The sequence below is a fragment of the Protopterus annectens genome, chromosome 3.part0 (assembly GCF_019279795.1).
Source record: "Protopterus annectens isolate FY-2018-M chromosome 3.part0, PAN1.0, whole genome shotgun sequence".
NCBI classification, from domain to species: Eukaryota; Metazoa; Chordata; order Ceratodontiformes; family Protopteridae; genus Protopterus; species Protopterus annectens.
This window is the reverse complement of record NC_056731.1, coordinates 462,594,053-462,617,237: the sequence shown is the minus strand read 5'-3', so window position 1 is coordinate 462,617,237 and position 23,185 is coordinate 462,594,053. Positions and strand designations below refer to the sequence as shown.

General features: G+C 43.6%; 1 protein-coding gene across 1 annotated transcript in view; it reads right to left on the bottom strand.

Moving 5' to 3' along the window:
• TRIO (trio Rho guanine nucleotide exchange factor) overlaps nucleotides 1–23,185 on the bottom strand; it is a 5,137,669-nt gene that overhangs the window by 3,486,979 nt on the left and 1,627,505 nt on the right. The window contains exon 18 of the mRNA XM_044065600.1: nucleotides 20,644–20,793. Coding sequence (XP_043921535.1) covers nucleotides 20,644–20,793 — 150 coding nt within the window. The remainder of the gene's footprint in view (nucleotides 1–20,643; nucleotides 20,794–23,185) is intronic.

Here is a 23,185-nt window from a genome sequence, read left to right as displayed (position 1 = left end):
TGTACATTCGATCAAACCCATGGGATATGGAGTAATATACAAACTGATTGCACCCTTATCTCAAGTTTAATTTCTGGAGGGATGCCTCCAGAAGACCTGCTTGAGATACTCAAAGGGAAAAGGAGTGTGATGACAGGGGTAATGCCAGGCTAAAGTAACTCAGCCAAAATGTAATACTTTTTTTTCCCCGCTCCTCTGTTATTTACATGTAATCGGTGTTTATAAATGTATGACTTTTACCTCAAGTGTGTTGGATCACTGGAATTGCTGAAAAAAATATAAGTTGTATACCCATTTTCATTCTTCATCACAAATAGCTACTGGATCCGATTCTCTTACCTATTCGGCCCCATATACAAGACTTTGGATCCAATTATCGAACTCCTCCCTCTACCCATAATGCCCTATTTGTACCCCAACTCCTCAGACAGAGTTTGCTGGCTAATCTCCTACTTAATTATCGAGAGGAACAGATGTAAAAAAGCTGGGGCTCAATCCTGGAACTGAAAGGTTCCAATATTGTCAAACAGATAGTTCTAGGACTCGAGTGATAAGGCCGGGGGATGGATGGGAGGGAAGGTGAGGAACAAAAATTGTCAACACAGATGCCAAGTTATGTTAAGTACATAACTTATATATCTGATGACATCCTTTTCATTCTTCCTCACAAATGAGACTCTCCAGCTACGTATCGCTCGGGAGGCCCGCACAGAAGAACATGTTGGAGCACTGTAGAACCAAAAGAAGCTCTCCTTCTAGAGATATCTAGTCTGTAATGTGTAGCATTGCTCAAAATTCACAGCAAGCAATAATTAACCGTATCACTAGACCCCCCCCCCCATACTGTCCACAAGGCTCTCTATTCGTTGCTACCGGCCAATCAGTAAAACAGCTCACTTTACCTATTCAGGCATGTCCAAAGGGCAGTTTCAGGTGTACTCTCCAGTCCAACTGGTGAATCTGGGTATTTTGAGGCAATGTTACAACTGCCTCATGTACACAGACAAACCTCTCCTCCTACCACCAAACACTAATATAGGCGAAAGATGCAATTATACAGCCAAACTGGAGGCAAAGCTCTCACAACCCAAGACTGGAACTGACTGACAAGAGGAGAAAGAAAATACTTGCAACATACCACCAGTCTCACATAGACCTACTAAACCAACACCGGCAAATAACACACACAAACACATGAAAACATACTCGGAGGCTCTAAATAAAAATTTGCAAAAGCAACAGAGACCTCCAATGCAGACACCCAAGCAACCTCCACACCCCATCACAAACCATGAAACACATACTTCACATAATCAGTGTGCCATGCAATCAGAGCCCTTAAGGCAAAATAACATACCCAACACACTAGTAAAAGGCGACTCTATAGTCAGGCACAATGATGTCCCACTAACTAGGCTGGACAAGGAGAAGGTTACAATTAGTTAACTGTCAGGCGCCAGGACCCACCACATAACACAAGCACTCAGGTCGCTCCAGAAGAAGTACAAATACGACTCTGTTATTGCCATGTTGGTGTGACTGATCTGAGACTTACCTCCCTGGACTACATGAAGAGAGACATGGAAGAGCTCCCTGATCACATAGCCGAAGCCAGTATGACCCTGAGTAGCATCCTGCCCTGACCAAGAATGATGCCACAGTATAAAGAAAAAATGATCAATTTCAACAATTGGCTAAGATTCTGGTGCCATTCAAAGGGGATCCAGTATCTGTCCGCCTGGGATGACATGCTCGACAAGTCACACTGCTTCGCAAGAGATGGCTTGCACCTGTCACCCTTAGGCTTTCTAATAATGGCCAAGGCTTTTGCTGCCCCATAATGCCTTTTTTAGGCAAGGCTCAAGAAACACACCCACAAATGTAAATAGCACAAGTAACCAAAAACTAAGGGTAATGCTACTCAACACCATAAGTCTAAACCTCAAAATGCATGCAGTCGAGGCACTCCTCAGTATGGAGAACATCGATATCTGTGCAGTAACAGAAACCTGGTTTAAGGCTCCAGAGAGCACCCCAGCACTACCAGGCTACAACTCATACCATACTTTTTGGCCACAGAACCCGGACCGAAAACGCAAAAGGCGGGGGTGTCTCCATAGTCATCAAGGATACTCACACCTCCAGGTTAGTGACGCAACACAATGCCTCAAAGATCATCCATGTGCAACTAACAACGGGCAAAACTGCAATTCAAATTGTAGCTTGCTACAGATCAGCCACCATGACCCAGGACCCCCATTCAAAAACCTCCAGGAGCCTACTGGAGGGGGATGGTCATAATGAATGAATGAAGATTAACAACAGAGATGGAACATTATGGTAAGACATAACTTCTTTACCTGATGTTGTTAATCTTCATTCAGAGTCTCTAGCTACCTAGTTTCCTGGGAGGCCCTGTGGAAGAATATTCCTGAGTATCACTGAGGCAAAGGCAACTCTACCCCTGGAGACCTAATCCAATTTGTAATGATTAATAAAGGTATGTGGAGAGGCCCATGCTGATGCTGCACAAATAACATCCATGGTAGCTCTAGAGTGAAAAGCCCCTGAGGTTGCCATAGATAGTACAGTTTTGTACCTACCATAAATGTAGATGTTCGAGTGTATACCCTGCTGCAGTCATCACACTTGGGTTATCCTGTTGTCAGGCGGTCCCGCAGTCAGCCTGAATTCCAAAGTCTTGGTCCGGCGTCGGTTGCTGTTGCTTTTTCCCTGATGTCAGTGCGCCAGAGGTATACAAGAAGCATCCGACGCCATTTTCTTCAGTTTTTCTTGCCCCAAATGTCAGGTGCCCCCACAAAGGGTGGTCAGTAGATAGTACCAATAATAAACGTTTAGCACAAACAAAACATCCCTCCAGCTATTAGCAAATACACCACAAAGGTTGTATCAGATTTTAAGGTATTGAAAGGTTTTAGTTAGGTCAGAGGGGATGGAGGGAGGGTAACCTGGACTGCAGCAGGGTATACACTCGAACATCTACATTTATGGTAGGTACAAAACTGTACTATGTTCATCGTGTTACCCTGCTGCAGTCATCACACTTGGGTAGAATCCCAAAGCTAAGGATGGGAGGTGGAGTCAAACAGGGTTAGAGGAGGCTAGAAGGCCCTGCAAAACTGCAGTGGCGAAGCCAGCTCTAGTCTTAGAGTAAAGTGGTAAGTGATCGTGTTTGGTGAAGGTGTGTACTGAACTCCAAGTTGCAGCTTCCAGAATATCCTTGGTTGGCACCCTCCTGAGGAAGGCTGTAGATAAAGATGTTGCCCTGGTGGAGTGGGGCCTTATGCTAGCAGGAACTGGTTTTCCATGATGGGTGTAGCAAAAACGTATGCAATGTCCTATCCATTTGAAAGTGGTCTGTTTTGAAATTGCCTTTCCTTGTGATGCTGTAGCACAGGATACAAAAAGTTGGTCAGATTTTCTGAAAACCTTAGTTTTATCAAAGTAGTAACGTAGTTGCCTGTGAATGTCCAAGGAATGCAGGAGTCTTTCTCCTTTGTTCTGTGGATTTGGAAAGAAGGTGGGTAAATGGATGGTTTGATTTAGAGCCACAATGGATACCACCTTTGGCATAAAGGAGGGGTTAGTTCGTAGAGAAACTCTGTCTTGATGAAAAATGAGGAAAGGCTCTACCGCCATTAGCGTCTGTAGCTCTGAGACTCTTCTGGCTGAAGTAATTGCTAGCAGCAAGGCAGTCTTCCATGATATAAACTTTAAGTCAGCTGAGAAAGCTGGCTCAAAAGGTGGCAGCCTAAGTTTCTCCAGAACAAATTTGAGGTCCCAAGTTGGTGTTGGCACTATCCTGGGAGGCCTAATGCTTTTGGCCCCTCTGAGATACTGCCTTAGAAGTGGATGTGAAAATAAGGGAGGATCCGTGTTGTAATGAGCTGAAACAGCTGAGGCGTGGATTTTAATAGATGAAAAAGAAAGTCCTTTGTGTAACATCTCAGTTAAATACTGTAGAATCTGAGGTATGTCCGGCTGAAGGGTATTTTGGCCTTTAGCTTGGTTCCAGGCGCAAAATCTTTTCCATTTGTCTGAGTAGGCTTTCCTGGTGCTGGGCCTCCTGGCCTCCAGAATGACATCCATAACAGCTTATGAAAGAGGAGCTGGCTGGTTGCTTAGGTGATTTGCCATGCAGCCAAATTTAAGGTTTTGAGCTGGCTGTGTAGAATCTGACTGCTTTGCTGTGTGAGCAGATGAGGAATTTGTGGTAAAATCCATGGTGGGCCCTGGGCTATGTTCCTTAGTAGTGGGTACCAGTGTTGGCGTGGCCAATCTGGGGCAATGAGTATCATTCGGGGTTTCTCCATCCTGACTTTCAGCAGCACTTTTAAGAGAAGGGGCAATGGAGGAAAGGCATACACTGTCAGCATTTTCCAACTGAATGAGAGTGCGTCCACTTTCCAAGCTTGATGGTGAAATGTCCTTGTGCAAACTTTTGATAGCTGATAGTTTTGGGGGTTGGCAAACAGGTCTATGTCTGGGCGCCCCCATTTCTGAGTTATCATTGCAAATACTGGTGGATCCAGTTTCCACTCGTGGGGATCCATGATGTTTCTGCTTAGGTCGTCTGCCAATGAGTTCTTTTTTCCTGGCAGAAATTGTGCTTGTAATTGAACTTGGTAAGCCAGTGCTCTGTTCCACAAGGTCATTGCTTGCCTGCATAGAGGGTAGGAGTGTGTACCCCCTTGTTTATGTACCACATTACTGTGGTGTTGTCTGTCCTTATTATAAGCTGTCCTGGATGTAAGATGTCCTTGAAGGCTGTCAGAGCATTCTGTACAGCTAGCATTTCTTTTTGATTGATGTGCAGATTCCTTTGATCTGCAGCCCATATGTCTTGAACGCACCGTCCTGACATGTGCCCCCCCGCCAGGCATAGTCCGATGCATCTGTTGTCTTAGTTTGCCTGGCTGGGGGTAAGGTGAAAGGCTGACCCTTGTTGAGGTGACATGCCTGTGACCACCATAGAAACTCCTGTTGAAGGCAGGGAATGAGAGGTATCATTGTTTCCAAGCTGTGGCTGTGTTGAGTCCATACGCTTTTCAGGTACCATTGTAATTTCCTCATATGCAGTTTTGCAAATGGTATTACTAGTATGCAAGATGCCATGAAGCCTAAGGCCTGCAGAATTTTTCTTGCAGGGAGTTGGGTGTTTGTTGCCATTATTTTGAAGTATTGAGTTAGTTGTAGTTGTTTGGCATCAGATAAGCCATCTGGGCCTTTGTATTCAAGCTGGCACCCAGGAATGTCATATTTTGTGAGGTCACTAGTTTTGATTTCTTTTCGTTTACTGTGTACCCTAGGCAACTTAGAAGGTGTTTTACAAAAGTCAGATGCTGTAAGAGAATGTCCTTGCTTTCTGCTTTGATGAGGCAGTCGTCCAGGTAAGGGTATATTTGAATTCCTCTGTCTGCAGTATGCAATTACTGGTGCCAGGCATTTTGTGAAGACCCTGGGCGCAATAGATAAGCCAAAGGGCATTGCAGAGAATTGGTAATGGGTTGAACCTGCAATGAAAAGGAGGTATCTTCTGCAATTTTGTCTGATAGGGACATGCAGGTATGCCTCCTTGAGGTCCAACGTTACTAGCCAAGCTTTCTTGCCCAACATGGGAAGAAGCTGCTGTAGTGTTAGCATCTTGAATTTGGGTACTTGCAAGAAGGTGTTTAGAATTGAAAGGTCCAGAATGGGTCTCCAAGCATTGTCCTTTCTGGGGACTAGAAAGAGCCTTGAGTAAAATCCTTGGCCTTGCTCCTGTGTAGGTACCAGTTGAATGGCTCTCATGTCCATGAGAGCTGTAATTTGTTTTTGTGCCTCTGCCCATTGATTTTGTGGCAGGTTTGGCATTCCTTTTATCCTTGGCAAGGTGTGGAAATGGAATCTGTATCCTTGTGAGATCATGTCTAGGACCCATTTGTCCTTTGTGACAATGCGCCAGTTGTCTGTAAAAAATGCAAATTTTCCTCCCAAGGGAGCTGCCAAGAGAGTTTTGCTTGGCAGTTTGAGGTTTAAGTCATTGTGTTTGTCTTCTAGTAGTTTGGGACCTGTCTTCTCCTCCCTTCTGTGTTGCAGTGCCCCATTGGCGAGGTTTGTAAGGGATTTGTGCTTGTCCTCTGCCCCTTGGGCATCTGTATTTACCCCTCTGTGGTCTGTCAGAAGCTGGAAAGGAGCAATTTTTTGTTGGCCAATTTCTGCTGAAGCGTGGGGGTTGTACCTGTAAGAAATCTTTGACCTTCTGCATAGATTTTGCCTTATCCTCCATTTTCTTTAAAACCTCCTCTGCTTTAACCCCAAATAAGACATCCTGCTGTAAGGGTGCATCCAGTAACTTTGCTTTAACATGATCAAGCAGAGTTTGTTCCTTTAACCAAGCATGCCTACGTATAACGGACCCAGTAACAGCTGCTCTACAGGAAGCTTCCAAGGAATCAAATCCACATTGTAAAGTATGTTTGCCCACCAGTTCAGCTGCATGCAACAGATCCTGCATCTCCTTGAATTCAGACTGTTGTGGGTGCGTGCTCATCTTTTGTTTTATTTGAGACAATAGGAATTGCTGGTATTTCAGCGTGTGAAATTGACAATTTAGTGCTCTCATAGCTAGAGTAGCTGAGGTGTAAAGCTTCTTCCCCCACCTATCTAGTGCTCTGGAGTCCCTTTCAGAGGGTACAGGATTTTTAGCCATATAAGCCTTAGCCCCTTTGGGACCCTGGAAGATTTGTCTCTGGGTCAGCAACAGGGCTTTTGTAAAGGAATTTGTGTGAGTCAGGCACTCTATAATAGCTATCAGGTTTGGCTGGAGCAGGAGGCAGAGAATCTGGATTTAGACTAGATTCTAAGTAAACATCATCCACAATGTCTAAAACTGAAGGGATAGCAAGCGGTCTGTGCTGGGGGAGTAAAAGAAACTCTTGGAGCCTTTTCTTTGAGTCGGAGTAGTCCTGACCTTCCCAGTGGAAATTTTCCCTCATGGTATGTAAGGTTTCCCCAAAGGAATAAGTACAGAAGAAGTAATTAGGGACCTGGGGACCCAAGTTGATAGCAATCTCTCATGACAACCATGTGGCCAAAGTGGTTAGAAAAACATTTTATATAGCCCACCTAATCATGAAGGGATTCACATCTAGATTAGGGGAGGTCATCGTGCCTCTTTACTCATCCCTCATCAGGCCCATAATAGAGTACAATGCCCCTTTTGGGATGTACCTTACCAAACACCTGCAACAACTGGAAAGACCCCAAAAGTACCTCACCAAGAGGATCAAAGGGCTCAAACAGATGCCATATGCTGCCCGGTTAAAGAAACTCCAGCTCTACTCAGTGGCATACCGCCTGCTCAGAGGCGACCTGTGCCTGACGTATAAAGCCAAGTCCAACCCGGAATTAAGGGACATGCTGCACCTAAAAAAGTCCAAATCCCATCGAGCTACACGCTCGAGAGACTTGAACCTCAGCATTGAAATAAATAGGACATGCTGGAGGGACAGATTCATAACCCAGAGGCTCCCTTCACTCTGGAATAAAATCCCAGTCCAGGTTAGGCAGAGTCCCTCAATGACTCTCTTCAAGAGGAATCTTGATGGGTGGATGGGAGATCGTAGGTTTACCCCGGCTATCACTTCTGTGTCACTGTTAGACAGAGGCACAGTATACTAACCTCGAAAAAGGGCACAGCAAAATTAATTTAAAATGGGTGGCGAAAGCCAAACATACTCTGGCTAGGCTTATAAATGCCCTAGGGCAGACAGCCTAGTATGAACCTATGAACCCATGAATAGTCTTCAGGGGGAGAAGCTGTGGGAATGGAATCTTCAGCATCAGAATCTTCATAAGGGGGGAAAGGAGTAATCCTGTTCCTCAGAGGAGCCTGAGGAAAGAGACACTTGATCAGAGGAGGCATAATCCCCTCCTCTTGTCTAGGCCTTTTGTCTGGGGGGGGGATTAAAGAAATCAAATCTTCAGCCATTTTAAGCATGTTTCTTAGGCATGGGGCCTTGAACTGGAGACTGATGTGCAGTCTTTTTTGGTTTTAGAGGAGTCTTAAGCTTAGCATAAGATTTTGTGGTGAGAGTAGTCGGTCTGAAGACGAAGGTGTTTCCCACAGCACCGGCTTCTCCTTCTGCAATGTTGTCGGTAGGGCCTAAAGAAAATGGCTGCGTTGGCCTAGAACACACTCTGCTTGAGAATCCGAAGTGGTCTGGGGTTCCAATTCTGCGGTCGCCAGGGGCTGCGTAGGCACCTCAGTTTGAAAACCGGAGAACCGGCGACCAGCCCAGCCGAGGCCTCGGAGTCTGGCTTGGATCTAGACTGCCTGTCTTTAATCTTTGCGTTTTTTATGCACGCCGGTAGTTGGTTGCTCCGACGGCATAGTGTAATTAAATTTCCTACCGAAGTAGTGTCGTGCGAAATCAAAGCGTGGCTTTATAGTTCGCTTATTGAACCAAGCACAAAACTGACAACCAGTGACGTCGTGGTCTGGGCCTAGGCAAGGTATACAATAAGAATGAAAGTCCTTATGAGGTATTTGCTTCCCACAAGAAATGCAATTGTTAACTTTTTCTGACATCGGACTGAGGCAAGAAAAGGTTCCCCAACGGGGTGCTTAGCTTTGAAGACTTCGGACTGAAATTTGATTCGAAAATCTCAGGTGCCGGCCGACCGGCACTTGCGAACTGCTTCTGCTTCAGGCACCGCGCGGCAAGAAAGACTGAAGAAAATGGCGTTGGGTGCCTCATATACCCCTGGCGCACTGACGTCAGCGAAGAAGCGACAGCAACCGACACCGGACCAAGACTTTGGAATTCAGGCAGACTGCGGGACCGCCTGACGACAGGATAACCCAAGTGTGATGACTGCAGCAGGGTAACACGATGAACATCTGGTTGAATGCGCTTAATTTTGTTTGGCAAGGACAATTTGCTACGGTGGTAGACAAAACTTATGGAATCTCTCAACCATTTTGACAAGGTAATCTTGGAAACGAATGCTTCTATTTTAGGCCCAGAACAAGAGATAAAGAGTTGGTCGTATTTTCTAAAGGATTTTGTTTTGTCCAGGTAGAACCACAATTGTCTGCGTACATCCAGTAAATGGAGACAGTACTCCCCTTTATTTGAAAAATTTAGGACGAACACTAGTAAATCAGTTGTCTGATTCATGGTTAACTCTGAAATTACTTTTGGGATAAAGGAAGGATTAGTCCGAAGTGATACTTTGTCATTGCGAAAGATTATGTAGGGACGTTAGACACAAGGCCTGAAATTCAGATATTCTTCGAGCTGAAGTAATAGCCACGAAAGAAATTTTATATCACAATTGGCTGCAGATTCAAAAAGGGCTTTAGTTAGCGCCTGCAACACAAGGGTAAGGTTTCATGGCTCAACAGGTTCTATAATGGGGGGCCTGATATGAGAAACCCCTTTCAGAAAGGTTTTGCAGAGGTGATGAGAAATAAAGGAGGTATCCCCCAAAGCCATTGTGAAAATTGGCAACAGCAGTTAGGTGAATCCTAATCCTAGAAGCTGCTACTTCCGGATTGTAATAGGCCGGAGAAATAAGACAGTACATCAGGGACGGAGGCTGAACCAGGAACTATGTTATCACGAGCCCACAAATTAAATCTCTTCCACTTGTCATGATGCAATTTTCTGGTGGAAGGCTTATGAGAAGCCAGAACGTCAAGGACAGGGGAAGAAAGATTCTTCTGCCTGGCAATTACTGGAAGTGAAGAAACCAAACTGTCAGCTTGAGGCTGGAAAGGTTTGGATGGAGTAGCCCTTGAGGGTGTGACAGTAATTCCGGAGTGGATCCAGAATCTATGATTTGTATACTACATGAGACAACAGGAAGGGAAACCAAACTTGTCGGGGCCAATAAGGAGCAATGAGGATTACTTTGCTTCTCAATTGAATTGCTTTCTTCAAGAAATGTGAGATCAATGGTATTGGGGGAAAGGCGTAGAGCAGTCCACGTGGGCAAATCATGTGTGAGCACATCCCTCGGGGGTTCCCCTGATGGGGGATTAGGGCAAAGTGGCTTCTGCACTTGTGACTTATGGGTGAGGCAAACAAGTCGCAGCAAGGCTGGCCCCAGCAATCTAATATCATCAACGCCACTGAAGAATTGAGGGACCACTCATGAGGTAGGAGAATACACCTGCTCAGCTTGTCTGCAATCAAGTTGGAATCCCTGGGAATGTGCGTTGCTATTAAAAAGCGGATGGAGGCCATCGCCCATTGCTAAATTCTCATGGCTTCCCCGCACAGAGGATACGATTTGGTTCCCCCTCATTTGACGTACCAAACCACTGACATGTCTGTTTGAATAGCAATAGTCCCTGATGAAAGAGCGAAGAGGAATGCTTGCAACCCTAGAAGCACAACCCTTAGTTCCAGGACACTGATATGCAAATTGGCCTCTGCAGATGACCAAATGCCTTGGACCGTCTGTCCCTGATAAAGCCCCCCCCCCCCACACACACATACACACACAGTCAGAGAGGCATCCGTGCTCACTGTGGCCTTGGGCTGTGAGAGCAAAAATGGTCAACTCCATAGAGATATGTCTGGCTGCATCCACCAAAGTAGGTTTTTCTTGCACAGATTCGTTAAACGAATTTGGAAAGAGAACAGATGAGTTAACATTGACCATAGTGTTAACAGAAGCCACTGAAGTATTCTCATATGTAGTCTTGCTAACGGGACAATTGTTATTGTTGAAGCCATTAACCCCCAAGATTTGAAGGACAGCCAGAGCGTGCACCTTGTCTCGGGGGAGTTTCGCTTGAATCTGAAAAACAAGTCTTTCCAGTCTGTGATAAAGTAGGGAGACTGTGCAAGATAGTGTGTTCAGGGTTGCCCCTATGAATTCGAATGGACTGCACCGGGGTCAGCTGACTTCTCCATATTTATAGAAATCTCTAAAAGCTGTGTTTGAAGTAGAGTGTACTGTCGTGCCATTTTCAGTAGACGCTTGGTGGAAGCGGTGAGGAGCCAATTCTCCAAGTATGGAAACACCCAGAATCCCTGCAGTCTCAGGTACTACCACTGACATGCATTTGGGGCTGTACAGAGGCCAAAAAAAGAAGTGCGCGAAATTGGTAGTGGCTGGCTCCTAGTCAGAAATGGAAGAATCTTCTGGACCACTTGTCCATCTTTATGTCGTAATATGCATCCCAAAGATCTACAGAACACATCCAATCACCTTTTTCCAGGAAAGGAAGGACAGACTGAACCATGACCATCTGGAACTTTGCTTGACAAACTTGTTTAAGATCCTAATGTCCAAAATGGGTCTTTTTTTTTGGCACTAAAAATAACCTTGAGTAGAACTCGGATCCTGTCTGGTCTGGTGGGACTATTTGGACGATTCTTTTTTGAAGGAGCTTTAGAACCTCTTGAGCTGCAGATTCCCTTTGATAGAGTGGAACATCGGGAATATGTTTTGGGTGAAGATTGAAGGGGATGTGATAACCTCTGGTAATGATCTGCTGAGGTGATATTTTGCCAGGTAGGTTGGTCCAGCAAGAAACATCCCCTGACTGCTTCCAGAGGAAAGCAATCAGGCCGCTCTTCAAAAGCGCTAGTAGGGCCGACCAGAGAAAGAATCTCTGGATCCCTGAATGCACGGACCTCCCCAGCCCCGAAAGGGGTGCCTTCCAGAAGAGTTACCCCCTCTGTCACATGGGGTATACTCGCCACATGTGTCACGGAAAGGAACCTGGGACTTCTTGCACCACATTTTCCCACTCCTCTTAATTCCTAGAGTGGTATTGTTGGGGATTGGAAAAACGGACACCTACGGCAGACAGGGTCTTACCGTCCTGCTCACACCTGGTTAGTATGTCTTTCACTTTGTATCCGAAAAGGGAGGAAGGTTTGACTGGACCATCGAGGAAGGAAGCCTTGAAAGGATCTGCGAAGTCGCAGAGGCACATCCAGGCAGGGGGGGACATAAGAATTTATCTGGTCTCCAGGGGATAGGTTCAATGGAATCGAGCTTTTTCCAGGCGCACTGCACGATGAGCTGGACGAACTCATCGGTAGGTGGGGATCACCTGGCAGTAGAGGGCCAGGCACGGAAGGCCTGCAAGAACACAGACTCCTTGGGGATGTGTTTGTGGACTTTCAATCCCCTCACTCTTTCACAATTTCAAGGTTGTCTCTGAAGAAGACATCTTCAGGAGGAGATTTTGGGGACACTTACCCTTCATCACGTCCATGCCTTCTGTGAGAGACTCTTCAGTGGAGTCTACGTACTTCCTCTTGCTTGCTCTCTTCCTCAGAACGTTCTCGGCAGGGGCTTCCAAAGAGGAGTCTGGAGAGGGGATGCCCTGTTCAAGGGTATCTTGCAGGTCTCATACCTCAGTACCAACGGGCCATTCAAGACCCCAAAGATGGCTCTGCTCTGAGGGAGTCTACTTCCATAGGGTGATCTTCAGTGCCACAGATGAGGATGCCGTTGGAACCGGGAAAGGCATTAAAGCTGTGTACTTCGGACCTAGAGAGGTTGAAGGAGGAGTATAAGATGGGAGTCTGTGGAGAGAACTCCTCTGTTCCAAATGGGATGGAGGGTTTACTAAGTGAAGAAAACCCCCTAGCAGTCAAGACTTGATCCACAAGTCTGACCACGTCTAGTTTTGATAGGCTCCTGAAGGATCTGGTGGATATTCCTGACAGGGAGTCTGCACGTTCCAAGCAAGGACTATACGTTTGTCCCAAGAATGGATATGTCAACGGGGAGTATCTGGTCCAAAGTATGGGCTCTCCCTTCGACACTGAGGTTGATGGACCTGTAGAAAAAGCAGGAGGGAAGGGGGAGGTGACCAGAATGGCAGACTCTATTGTTTGGGTTGAAGTGAAAATCCAGACAGGTGTAGTCATTGTCTGTACTGTGGTAATTGGAGCAGAGGTAGTCCCAGAGCCGATGGAGTCGAAGGCAATTTGGTAGTCATACTCAGTCAGTTCCACAGTCTGCGCCAAGGAAGGGGTTTTGAGCCCTAGAGCCGAGAGAATTGAAAATAATTTATGCGATTTAGGTCTAGGCTCTAAAGACTTAGATTCCAGATCTTTAGAAGAGGGAACCGAATGGCTCCTCTTCTTGTGATCTTTTCTAGGACGGGGACAACCCTCCGATGCAGAAAGAGAATCCAAAAAAGGACATTTGAGTAGTCCTTTAAGAATAAGTTTACTGCGCCTCTCATTCAGTGAATGGGTACTAAGGCCCGCACAAATATCACATGGTGGTTGAAGAGTTAAATGAGGGACATTTAAGCAGTAAACACAAGAAGAATGTGTGCCCAAATTAGGCATTTTACAGAGAGACTGGTCACAAGCTTTAAACCCATTGATACCTTTGAGTGCGTCCACTTTCCAAGCTTGATGGTGAAATGTCCTTGTGCAAAATTTTGACAGCTGATAGTTTTGGGGGTTGGCAAACAGGTCTATGTCTGGGCGCCCCATTTTTGAGTTATCATTGCAAATACTTGTGGATCCAGTTTCCACTCGTGAGGATCCATGATGTTTCAAGGTTTTAGGTCGTCTGACAATGTTTTTTTCTTTCCTGGCAGGAATTGTGCTTGTAATTGAACTTGGTAAGACAGTGCTGTGTTCCACAAGGTCATTGCTTGCCTGCATAGAGGGTAGGTATGTGTGCCCCCTTGCTTGTTTATGTACCACATTACTGTGGTATTGTCCGTCTTTATTATTACTTGTCCTGGGTGTAAGAGGTCCTTGAAAGCTGTTAGGGCATTCTGTACTGCTAGCATTTCTTTTAGATTGATATGCAGATGTCTTTGATCTGTAGTCCATTTGCCCTGAATGCACTGCCCTGCCATGTGTGTTCCCCCGGCATAGTCTGATGCATCTGTTGTCATAGTTTGTCTGGCTGTGGGTAAGATGAAAGGCTGCCTCTTGTTGAGGTGACATGCTTGTGCCCACCATAGAAACTCCTGTTGAAGGCAGGGAATGAGTGGTATCATTGTTTCCAAGCTGTGGCTGTGCTGAGTCCATACGCTTTTCAGGTACCACTGTAATTTCCTCATATGCAGTTTTGCAAATGCTATTAGTAGTATGCAAGATGCCATGAATCCCAAGGCCTGCAGAATTTTTCTTGCAGGGAGTTGGGTCTTTGTTGCCATTATTTTGAAGTATTGAGTCAGCTGTTGTTGCTTGTCTGGCGTGAGATAAGCCATCTGGGCCATTGTATTCAAGCTGGCACCCAGGAATATTATGTTTTGTGAGGGCACTAGTTTTGATGTCTTTTCCTTTACTGTGTACCCTAGGCAACTTAGGTGTTTGATAAATGCCAGATGCTTTAAAAGAATGGCCTTGCTTTCTGCTTGAATAAGGCAGCCGTCCAGATATGGGTATATTTGAATTCCTCTTTGTCTGCAGTATGCAATTACTGGTGCCAGGCATTTTGTGAAGACCCTGGGCACAGTAGATAAGCCAAAGGGCAGTGCAGAAAATTGATAATGGGTTGAACCTGCAATGAAGCGGAGGTATCTTCTGCAATTTTGTCTGATAGGGACATGCAGGTATGCCTCCTTGAGGTCCAAAGTTACTAGCCAAGCATTCTTGCCCAGCATGGGAAGAAGCTGCTGTAGTGTTAGCATCTTGAATTTTGGTACTCGTAGGTAGGTGTTCAGAATTGAAAGATCCAGAATGGGTCTCCATGCTTTGTCTTTTCTTGGGACTAAAAAGAGTCTTGAGTAAAATCCTTGTCCTTGCTTCTGTGTAGGTACCTGCTGAATGGCTCTCATGTCCATGAGAGCTGTAATTTGTTTTTGTGCCTCTGCCCATTGATTTGGTGGCAGGTTTGGCATTCCTTTTATCCTTGGCAAGGTATGAAAGTGGAATCTGTATCCTTGTGAGACAATGTTTAAGACCCATTTGTCTTTTGTGGTGATGTGCCAGTTGTCTGCAAGAAGTGCTAATTTTCCTTCCAAGGGAGCTGCCAGGAGAGATTTGCTTGGTAGTTTGAGGATTGAGTCATTGTGTTTGTCTTCTGCTAGCTTGGGGCCTGTCTTCTTCTCCTTTCTGGGTAGCAGTACCCCATTGGCGAGGTTTGTAAGGGCCTTGTGACTGACCTCTGCCCCTTGGGCATCTGTATTTGCCCCTCTGTGATCTGTCCGAAGCTGGAAAGGACCAGTTTTGTGTTGGCCAATTTCTGCTGAAACGAGGGGGTTGTACCTGTAAAAAAAATCCTTGACCGTCTGCATAAACTTTGCCTTATCCTCCATTTTCTTTAAAACCTGTTCTGCTGTGACACCAAATAATAACATCTTGCTGTAAAGGTGCATCCAATAATTTTGCTATAACGATCAGGTAGGGTTTGTTCTTTTAACCAAGCATGTCTACATATAACAGAGCCAGTAACAGCTGCTCTACAGGAAGCTTCCAATGAACCAAATCCACATTGTAAAGTATGTTTGCCCACCTGTTCAGCTGCGTGCAACAGATCCTGCATTTCCTTGAATTCAGACTGTTCAGAATGTGTGCTCATTTTTTGTTTTAACTGAGACATTAGGAATTGCTGATATTTCAGCATATGAAACTGACAATTTAATGCTCTCATAGCCAGAGTAGCTAAGGTGTATATCTTCTTTCCCCATCTATCTACGGCTCTGGAATCCCTTTCAGAAGGCACAGGATTTTTAGCCATAGAAGCTTTAGCACCCTTGGGACCCTGGGAAATTGTTTCTGGGTCAGCCACAGGGCTTTTATAAAGGAATTTGTGAGAGTCAGGTACTCTGTAGTACCTGTCTGGTTTGGCTGGAGCAGGAGGTAGAGAGTATGGATTTAGACTAGACTCCAAGTAAACATCATCCACAATGTCTAAAACTGGAGGGATAGCAAGTGGTCTGTGGCTGTGGCTGTGCTGGGGTAGTAAAAGTAATTCTCGGAGCCTTTTCTTACAATCAGAGTAGTCCTGGCCTTCCCAGTGGAAATGTTACCTCATGGTTAGTAAAGTTTCCTCAAAGGAGTAGTCTTCAGGGGGAAATGCTGAGGGAATAGAGTCTTCAGCATCAGAGTCTTCATAAAGGGGAAAAGTGTAATCCTGTTCCTCAGAAGAATCTGAGGAAATTGAAACCTGGTCAGAGGAAGCATAATCCTCCTCTTGTCTTGGTATTTTATCTTGAGGGGGATGGGAACCCCTGATTAGGGTAATCAAATCTTCAGCCATCTTAAGCATCTGTTTCTTAGGCATGGGGCCTTGAGCTGTAGACTGATGTGCAGTCTTTTTTGGTTTTAATGGAGTTTTAATCTTAGCATAAGATTTAATGGTGAGTGTAGTCGGTCTGAAGACACCTTCTGCAACCGAAGGTGTTTCTACTGCACCGGGATATATACCGCTGGCGCACTGACGTCAGGGAAGAAGCGACAGCAACCGACGCCGGACCAAGACTTTGGAACTCAGGCCAACTGCGGGACCGCCTGACGGCAGGATAACCCAAGTGTGAGGACTGCAGCAGGGTAACACGATGAACATCTAGTCAAAAGATACAACCTCAGTAGAACTCAAGATCAAGCTGCAGTCCGGGAAGGTGGCAAACAAGATCTGGGGTTTCCGGGTTAAGGAGAGGCATTATGGGTAGAGGAAGCAAACTCAGACAGCTGTAGTTTTCTGGATTTGGCTGGTCTTGGATCTAACTCAGATCTAATAACCCAGAGATTGAACCCAGAAGGAAAACACAACATCGGCTCTGATACCTAAAAACATCTCATCCAAACAGAAAGATGTTATCAGCTCAAATTACTCTGCTCTCATCAGACCAATTAAAGGCCACTGGTATATACATGCCAAGACATAACACAGCTTAAACGGCTACCAGAACACATTAGAAGCCTCGTCTCTAGACATAAATCCTTAAAGACTCTTGGATGGTACCTTGCACTCTGTTCCATAAAAGAACAAACCCTCCCTGATCTCAAACATCTCCACAAAATAAACAGCGCCACAAATGACAAATGTAAGGAATTGCATCTCCACCAACAAATAAACAAAATAGACTGAAGGGCAAATTTATTACCCAACAGTTACTCTATACCAGAGATAAAATGTCCTTAATACATTCAAACAGTGATGCCTTTCCATCTTTTAAAGACTAACCTTGATGACTGGACGATAATCCAAAAATTCATCCCAAGCATGACTTGCTTTGTCCTGCAAAAAGTGGGAGGTATATCATGATGGCATCTACTGTCAAGATGCATATGGTCTCTTAATTGCCTTGTAACTCCTATTACATCAGGGAGGACTATACTGAAGCAGTGATCCCTATGGTTGAGTCAAGTGCAACAAGCAAGTCTTCAGAATGTACCATCAGTTTTACTAATATGTAGGATAACATATGTAAGATAATATGTACGAATAATATGTATTTCTTTTGGAATGTACCTCACAAGACATCTGCAGCAGCTGGAAAGGCCACAAAAGTACCTCACAAAGAGGATTACTGGCCTCAAACAGATGCCCTACACTGACTGTCGCAAAAAGCTCCAGCTTTACTCTAACATATCGCCTACTCTGAGGTGATCTCTGTCTAACATATAAAGCTATGTCAAACCCAAAGCTGTTGGACATGCTACACCCTAAAGAAATCCCAATCCCTCCAAACTACATGCTCTAGGGACCTATCCCTTGTCAGCACAATAAACAAGACATGCCAGAGGGATAGATTTCTGTCCCAGAGACTTCCCATACTCTGGAACAGGCTACCCATCTATGTCAAGCAAAGTTCTTCATTAGCACTCTTCAAGAAAAATCTTGAGTGGATGGAAAACACAAAATACACCCAGAGGATCCCTTCTGTGTCTTTGCTCGACAGTGGCACAGGAAAATAACTTTCTTGGGTGGCATAAGCCAGGGAACCTTGTTGGCTAGGCTTACATAGGCCCTCGGGCCGGTAGTCTAGTACCTACCTATGAAGCTATGTGACAACACTCTGAAATTAAAATGATAGGAAACTTTAAAAAAATAAAAAAAAAAAACATATGATGAAAACCAGACTCATGCTTTTAATGCATTTATTGGGATCATTATCACAGTTTGACTACTTCCTAAAAGTATTTGCTGACTACTACTTCGCCTCATTTGCACAGGGATCTAATCTCGATACATGAAAGTACAGTTGCGATGGTAAACGACCCATAACAGTAAATGCCTGAATGATGACTGCTGCAGTAACCTTCACTATATGGGGGTCATATCTTGCCAGGGGCATAATAGCTGGCTGGAACAGATTTAGAAATGTATCTACATTTACCTGTGGAAGAAAAGCTCTTTGAAATGAAGTATCCAGGGGACACCCTAAGAAAACAATCCTGTGAGGAACTGAGCAAGACTTTTGGATGATCTCGTGAAACCCTCAAGTGAGGGATTCCTGACACTTTGAAAAAAGACTCTGCAAAAATGTGAATACCTTGCAGTCTGCAGTAGTCCACTACTCGAGCTAGACATTTCATAGGTACTAGGCTAGCGGCCCGAGGGCCAAAGCAAGCCTAGCCAACAGTGTACTGGCTTACGCCACCCATGTATTGTTAAAGTCCTACCCCTCTATCGAGCAATGCCCCAGACATAATCCCAGGGATGAACTTCCTATCACCCATCCACTTATCAAGGTTTTTCTTGAATAATGCTAATGATGAGCTCTGCTTGATGCGAATGGGAATTTTGTTCCAGAGCATGGGAAGTCTCTGGGACAAGAATCTATCCTGCCAGCATGTCCTATTTATTGTTGCGGTGAGGTTTAGGTCCCTAGAGCGTGTGGCTCGGGGAATTGGGATTTCTTCAAGTGGAGGATGACCAGCAATTACTGGTCTGACATAGCTTTGTATGTCAGACAGAGGTCTCTTTAGCTGGTCGGCATAGGGCAATTGTTTGAGGCCAGTAATCCTCTTGGTGAGGTACTTTTGGGGCCTCTCAAGTTGTTTTAAGTGTCGTGTGAGGTACATCCCAAATGGTGCATTATATTCAATGAGGGGTCTGACAAGTGATGAATAGAGGGGAACGATGACTTCCTTATTCCTAGATGCAAACCCTTTTGTGATTAGGTGGGCCATGTAGAAAGATTTTCAGACCACTGTGGCAATGTGATTATCAAAGGAGAGATTACTATCCACACTTGGGTCCCAAGGTCTCTTATCACACTTTCTGTGTTAAATGAACTTCCCCCTATTTGGTAATTCATGGGTACAGTGAATTTCCAAATAGGAAATTTCATGAATACCCTTGGAACACTGGATAACGAACAGTAATGCAGAAAACAAAGTGTGCTCCAGACACAGAAAACCTTAAGAAACATTTGAAAACTGGTGCTATAGTAAAGTTACAATGCACAACTTTTAAAAGTAGCTTCACTACAAACTTGTATGGGGAATGAGAGGTATTAGAACATGAAGAGATAACACACTAAACTTTGGAACTTTCACAAAATGGTTTAGAAAGGAAAGATATTTAGGACTGGTCTCAAAGATACTTCTTTTGTGGTTTCCAGAAACATTAATGCATTAAAAGCCTTCTCTTTTTGAAGGAGAAGAGACAAATTCTACCCCCCCCCCCCCCCGTTAAGATGACGAATGACAGGAGGTAAAAAAGTTTAATATGGTGGATACAGAAGATCCTGAAAAGGAGGGAGAGACTCCCACTATCATCTGTATCTCTGATGAATTACTCTCAGAACCCATTTGTCGGAAAGTTTTATGTATGCAACCAAACAATCCTACCCATAACACTCCCAAGTAGCAACAGCCAAAACATTTGCACACTTCAATAAATGTTTAGTCACTTGAGACAAAAGCAGTAAGATTACGCAAAGATATATTTTTTTTCCTCAGATGAAGGAAAATAAGCCACAATATGTTCCTCATGTTCCCAAAACAGCAGGTGTTATTATCTTGATAATAAACCTAGAGTGAGTGCTGTGGAAGAATAAACTTTTCCCCCCAAAATCTTTCAAAAGCCTTCCTAGCTTTGCCAAAGGGGGAGGGGTTAGCATTTACAAATATTTAGGAGCAGGTGTATTTAGTAAGGAAATCATTGCGAAGTCTAATCTGAGGTTAGAAGACGCAAACTTGGAAGACTGGGGAAATTTGTACAATCTACTTTTTTTAGTGGCAACAGACTGGCTATCAGGCAAGTGACAATTTAACAAATACACCATTCAATGCAGGAAGAACAGAGAGGAAACTGAATAGGATCAGGAAATTCCAGTTGTAATAAATCCCATTTCATCAGTAACATCAGATCAGGTAAGTCCAATTGTAATAAATCATACTACTTCAACAGCAGCATATCATTATGTTTCCACAGAAACAACAGCAGCATATCATTATGTTTCCACAGAAACAACACATTCATTTGGAATATGGTTTAAGAAAAACTAAATCATTCCAAGGGACGATCAAATGAAAACCTGAAAAAAGAAAATTAAGTTATCCTCAAAATTATTTTCCTGTTCAATGTCCTAAAAGTCATCAGACGGCAAAGCATTCCTGTTTCTTTTACCAGTAACACTGGAAATCAAGACACCAATCTGACGAAGAAATCACTAAAACTTGTCACTGTCAGCTTAAAAACAAACTGCAACAAGGAGTATTACAGATTATAACTAACCTTCAGAAATGCCTCCTTTTGTTCAAGATGTTTGCTGATCATAGGAGTCACGTGGTCTGTTTCAGAGTTTGGGCCAAGCTTATCACCACCTCCGCACCAGTCTTCTTCACGTTTGTACTCTTGTTCAAGACTTTCCAGGACACTACATACCTGTAAATGCCAGACCAGATGTTAAGTCTACAAAACACACGACACCAACTAATTTTTGTCTGTATACTCACACACAAGCAAATTAACCACACATACACAATGCAAATGTAAGTATGCATAACACAACTTAAGTCTAATACATAAATGACAGAAATCATATGACCTGTTATGTATGAACACACATTCTTAACTGCCCATTTTCAGTAAGAATCTAAATTATACACTTAATGGGAACTAATGCTGAATCCGTTAAGAAAGAAAACAAGCCACAAAAGAAAAGTTTCCCTGCCATCTTTCAGTAGTCAGCAAACAGATAAATAATGCAAATGATTTAAAAAGTACTTATCCACACAACCAATAACAAAAAAATGAAAATTACTTAAAAGATGTTATGGAACACTATCAGCTTCAATATGTCTAAGAAAAACTAGCTGAGCACAGTGTCTTAAAAAAAGAAACTAATGAAATATCTAAGTGAGGATGTTGAGAAAAAAAGGAAAAAAGTGAGAGTAAACAAAATATCAAATCTCTTAAGATAAACGAGCATCACATTCCACAGCACTTATAAAGGTGCAACAACCATCACTTCTGTTCAGGGAATTCACAAAGACAAGAGAGTCATATGGATGAGAAGACTACACAAATGAAGATTTTGTGTGTGCCTCCAATCCCTAACACCCAGACAGCACTACCAGTGCTGACCAAATGCAGCTGGACAAAGAAAGAGTAATACAGCACGTGTGTACTGCACACAACTCTTGTACTTCACAACTGTAACTTCTCAAAGAACCAACTGCTTAGATCAAAATGATCTGATAAAGACATTGTTAAAATGTCAAACCAGTTAGAGCTGCTAAAACTGACTACCCAAGTACCATGACGACAATACCAGTCTTACGCAAGAAGTGCCCTGTAAGGATCTCATTCATGCTAGGAATTAAATTATACAAATCTGATGTTCATTTATAAAGGAACACAATTAATTCATCAACTTAGTTCTTCTGGCCTTAAGAGGAATTAAGTTCAAAGTCACTGCATCTTTTTTTGCATTGTTAAGTTCCTAAACATTACTCAAAGTTGAACTATTTTCAGCACGGAAATTCTTCCTAAGTTCAGCAGCAGAAAAATTAAGATCAATAAACTTCTAAACAGCTATACAGTCAACTTACAAGCTACACAGTAAAATTAAATAAAAGGGAAAAATCAAATACATAAGAGCAACCTATAAATTCATGAGTACATTCCACAATTGAAGACTGAACTCAAAAGCAATTAATCAGATTACAAGTGAATTTTGCATACTGCTGTATCAAAACCAAAATAACTCAGCATAAAACTTAATTGTCATTGCACTTCAGTCCTTTTTTATGAAAAGATGGGAGAAAGTATACATGAGAATGTAAAATCACAGCAGTACTGTAGTATAAATATTTACACAAGGGAATCAAAAACAGGACGACACCCAGTCCTCTGGGCAGACATCTAAGACCATCTATACAACATCAGTATGGAACTGGGACCAAACATACACCAAGGTCATCATCATGAAGCTTGTCTGTAAAACAGACAGCAGCCAACACTAATTTAAATTTTTTTTAAAGAAACAGCATTAACAAGTGTGCACAAGAAGCTTAGAAAAACATCAAAACTACGGGGCAATACAGTCTCCACAGAGCGAAATTAGTGCAATAACCATGATATGTCCAAAGTAGAATGTCCTGTAGGATGAACTGCTTTTTTCAAGGGACCTAACAAAAAAAAAACAATTAAAAGGGGTTCTGGCCTTAAGCTAGGCAAAACTATTTTGCTATCCAGCGTCCAATACAGGTGGGAAAAGTTCAAAGAAAAGCATTACAAGAAGTACTTACTTCAGCATGCAATCTATTATCTGAACATCTACATCTAGTGAGAATAATCACAAATTCACTACACTTATCATAATGATCAATGATGCAGCATAATTCACCACACATGGGAAATACTAAAGCATTTTGCTACTCAAGGGGTAACTTGGCTCCTAATACAGTACAGCTGAATATGGACACAAGTAGCAAAGCATGCCTTTCTTCTGGAACATACGTCCAGAATACATTATCTACAGAAGATGTAGATAGTCATACAAGTTGCTGATGCTTTAAGAAGTCAAAAGCAGCAACACCTGCAGGTGACCTGGTGGAATGTGCCCTCACCTGGCTCTGTAACACTATCATGATCATAATCAGAAGATTACACAAATCACCTAGTTGATTACATGCAGTTTGTTTCGGTACAGGTCTGCTTTGTTCTCCTGGCACCAGGAACACAGACTTAACATTATCTAAAAATGTGACAGTCTGTGAATTACTTCAGTTTTCCTGGGCACATCCAATAGGGACAAAATTCCTTCCCCTAT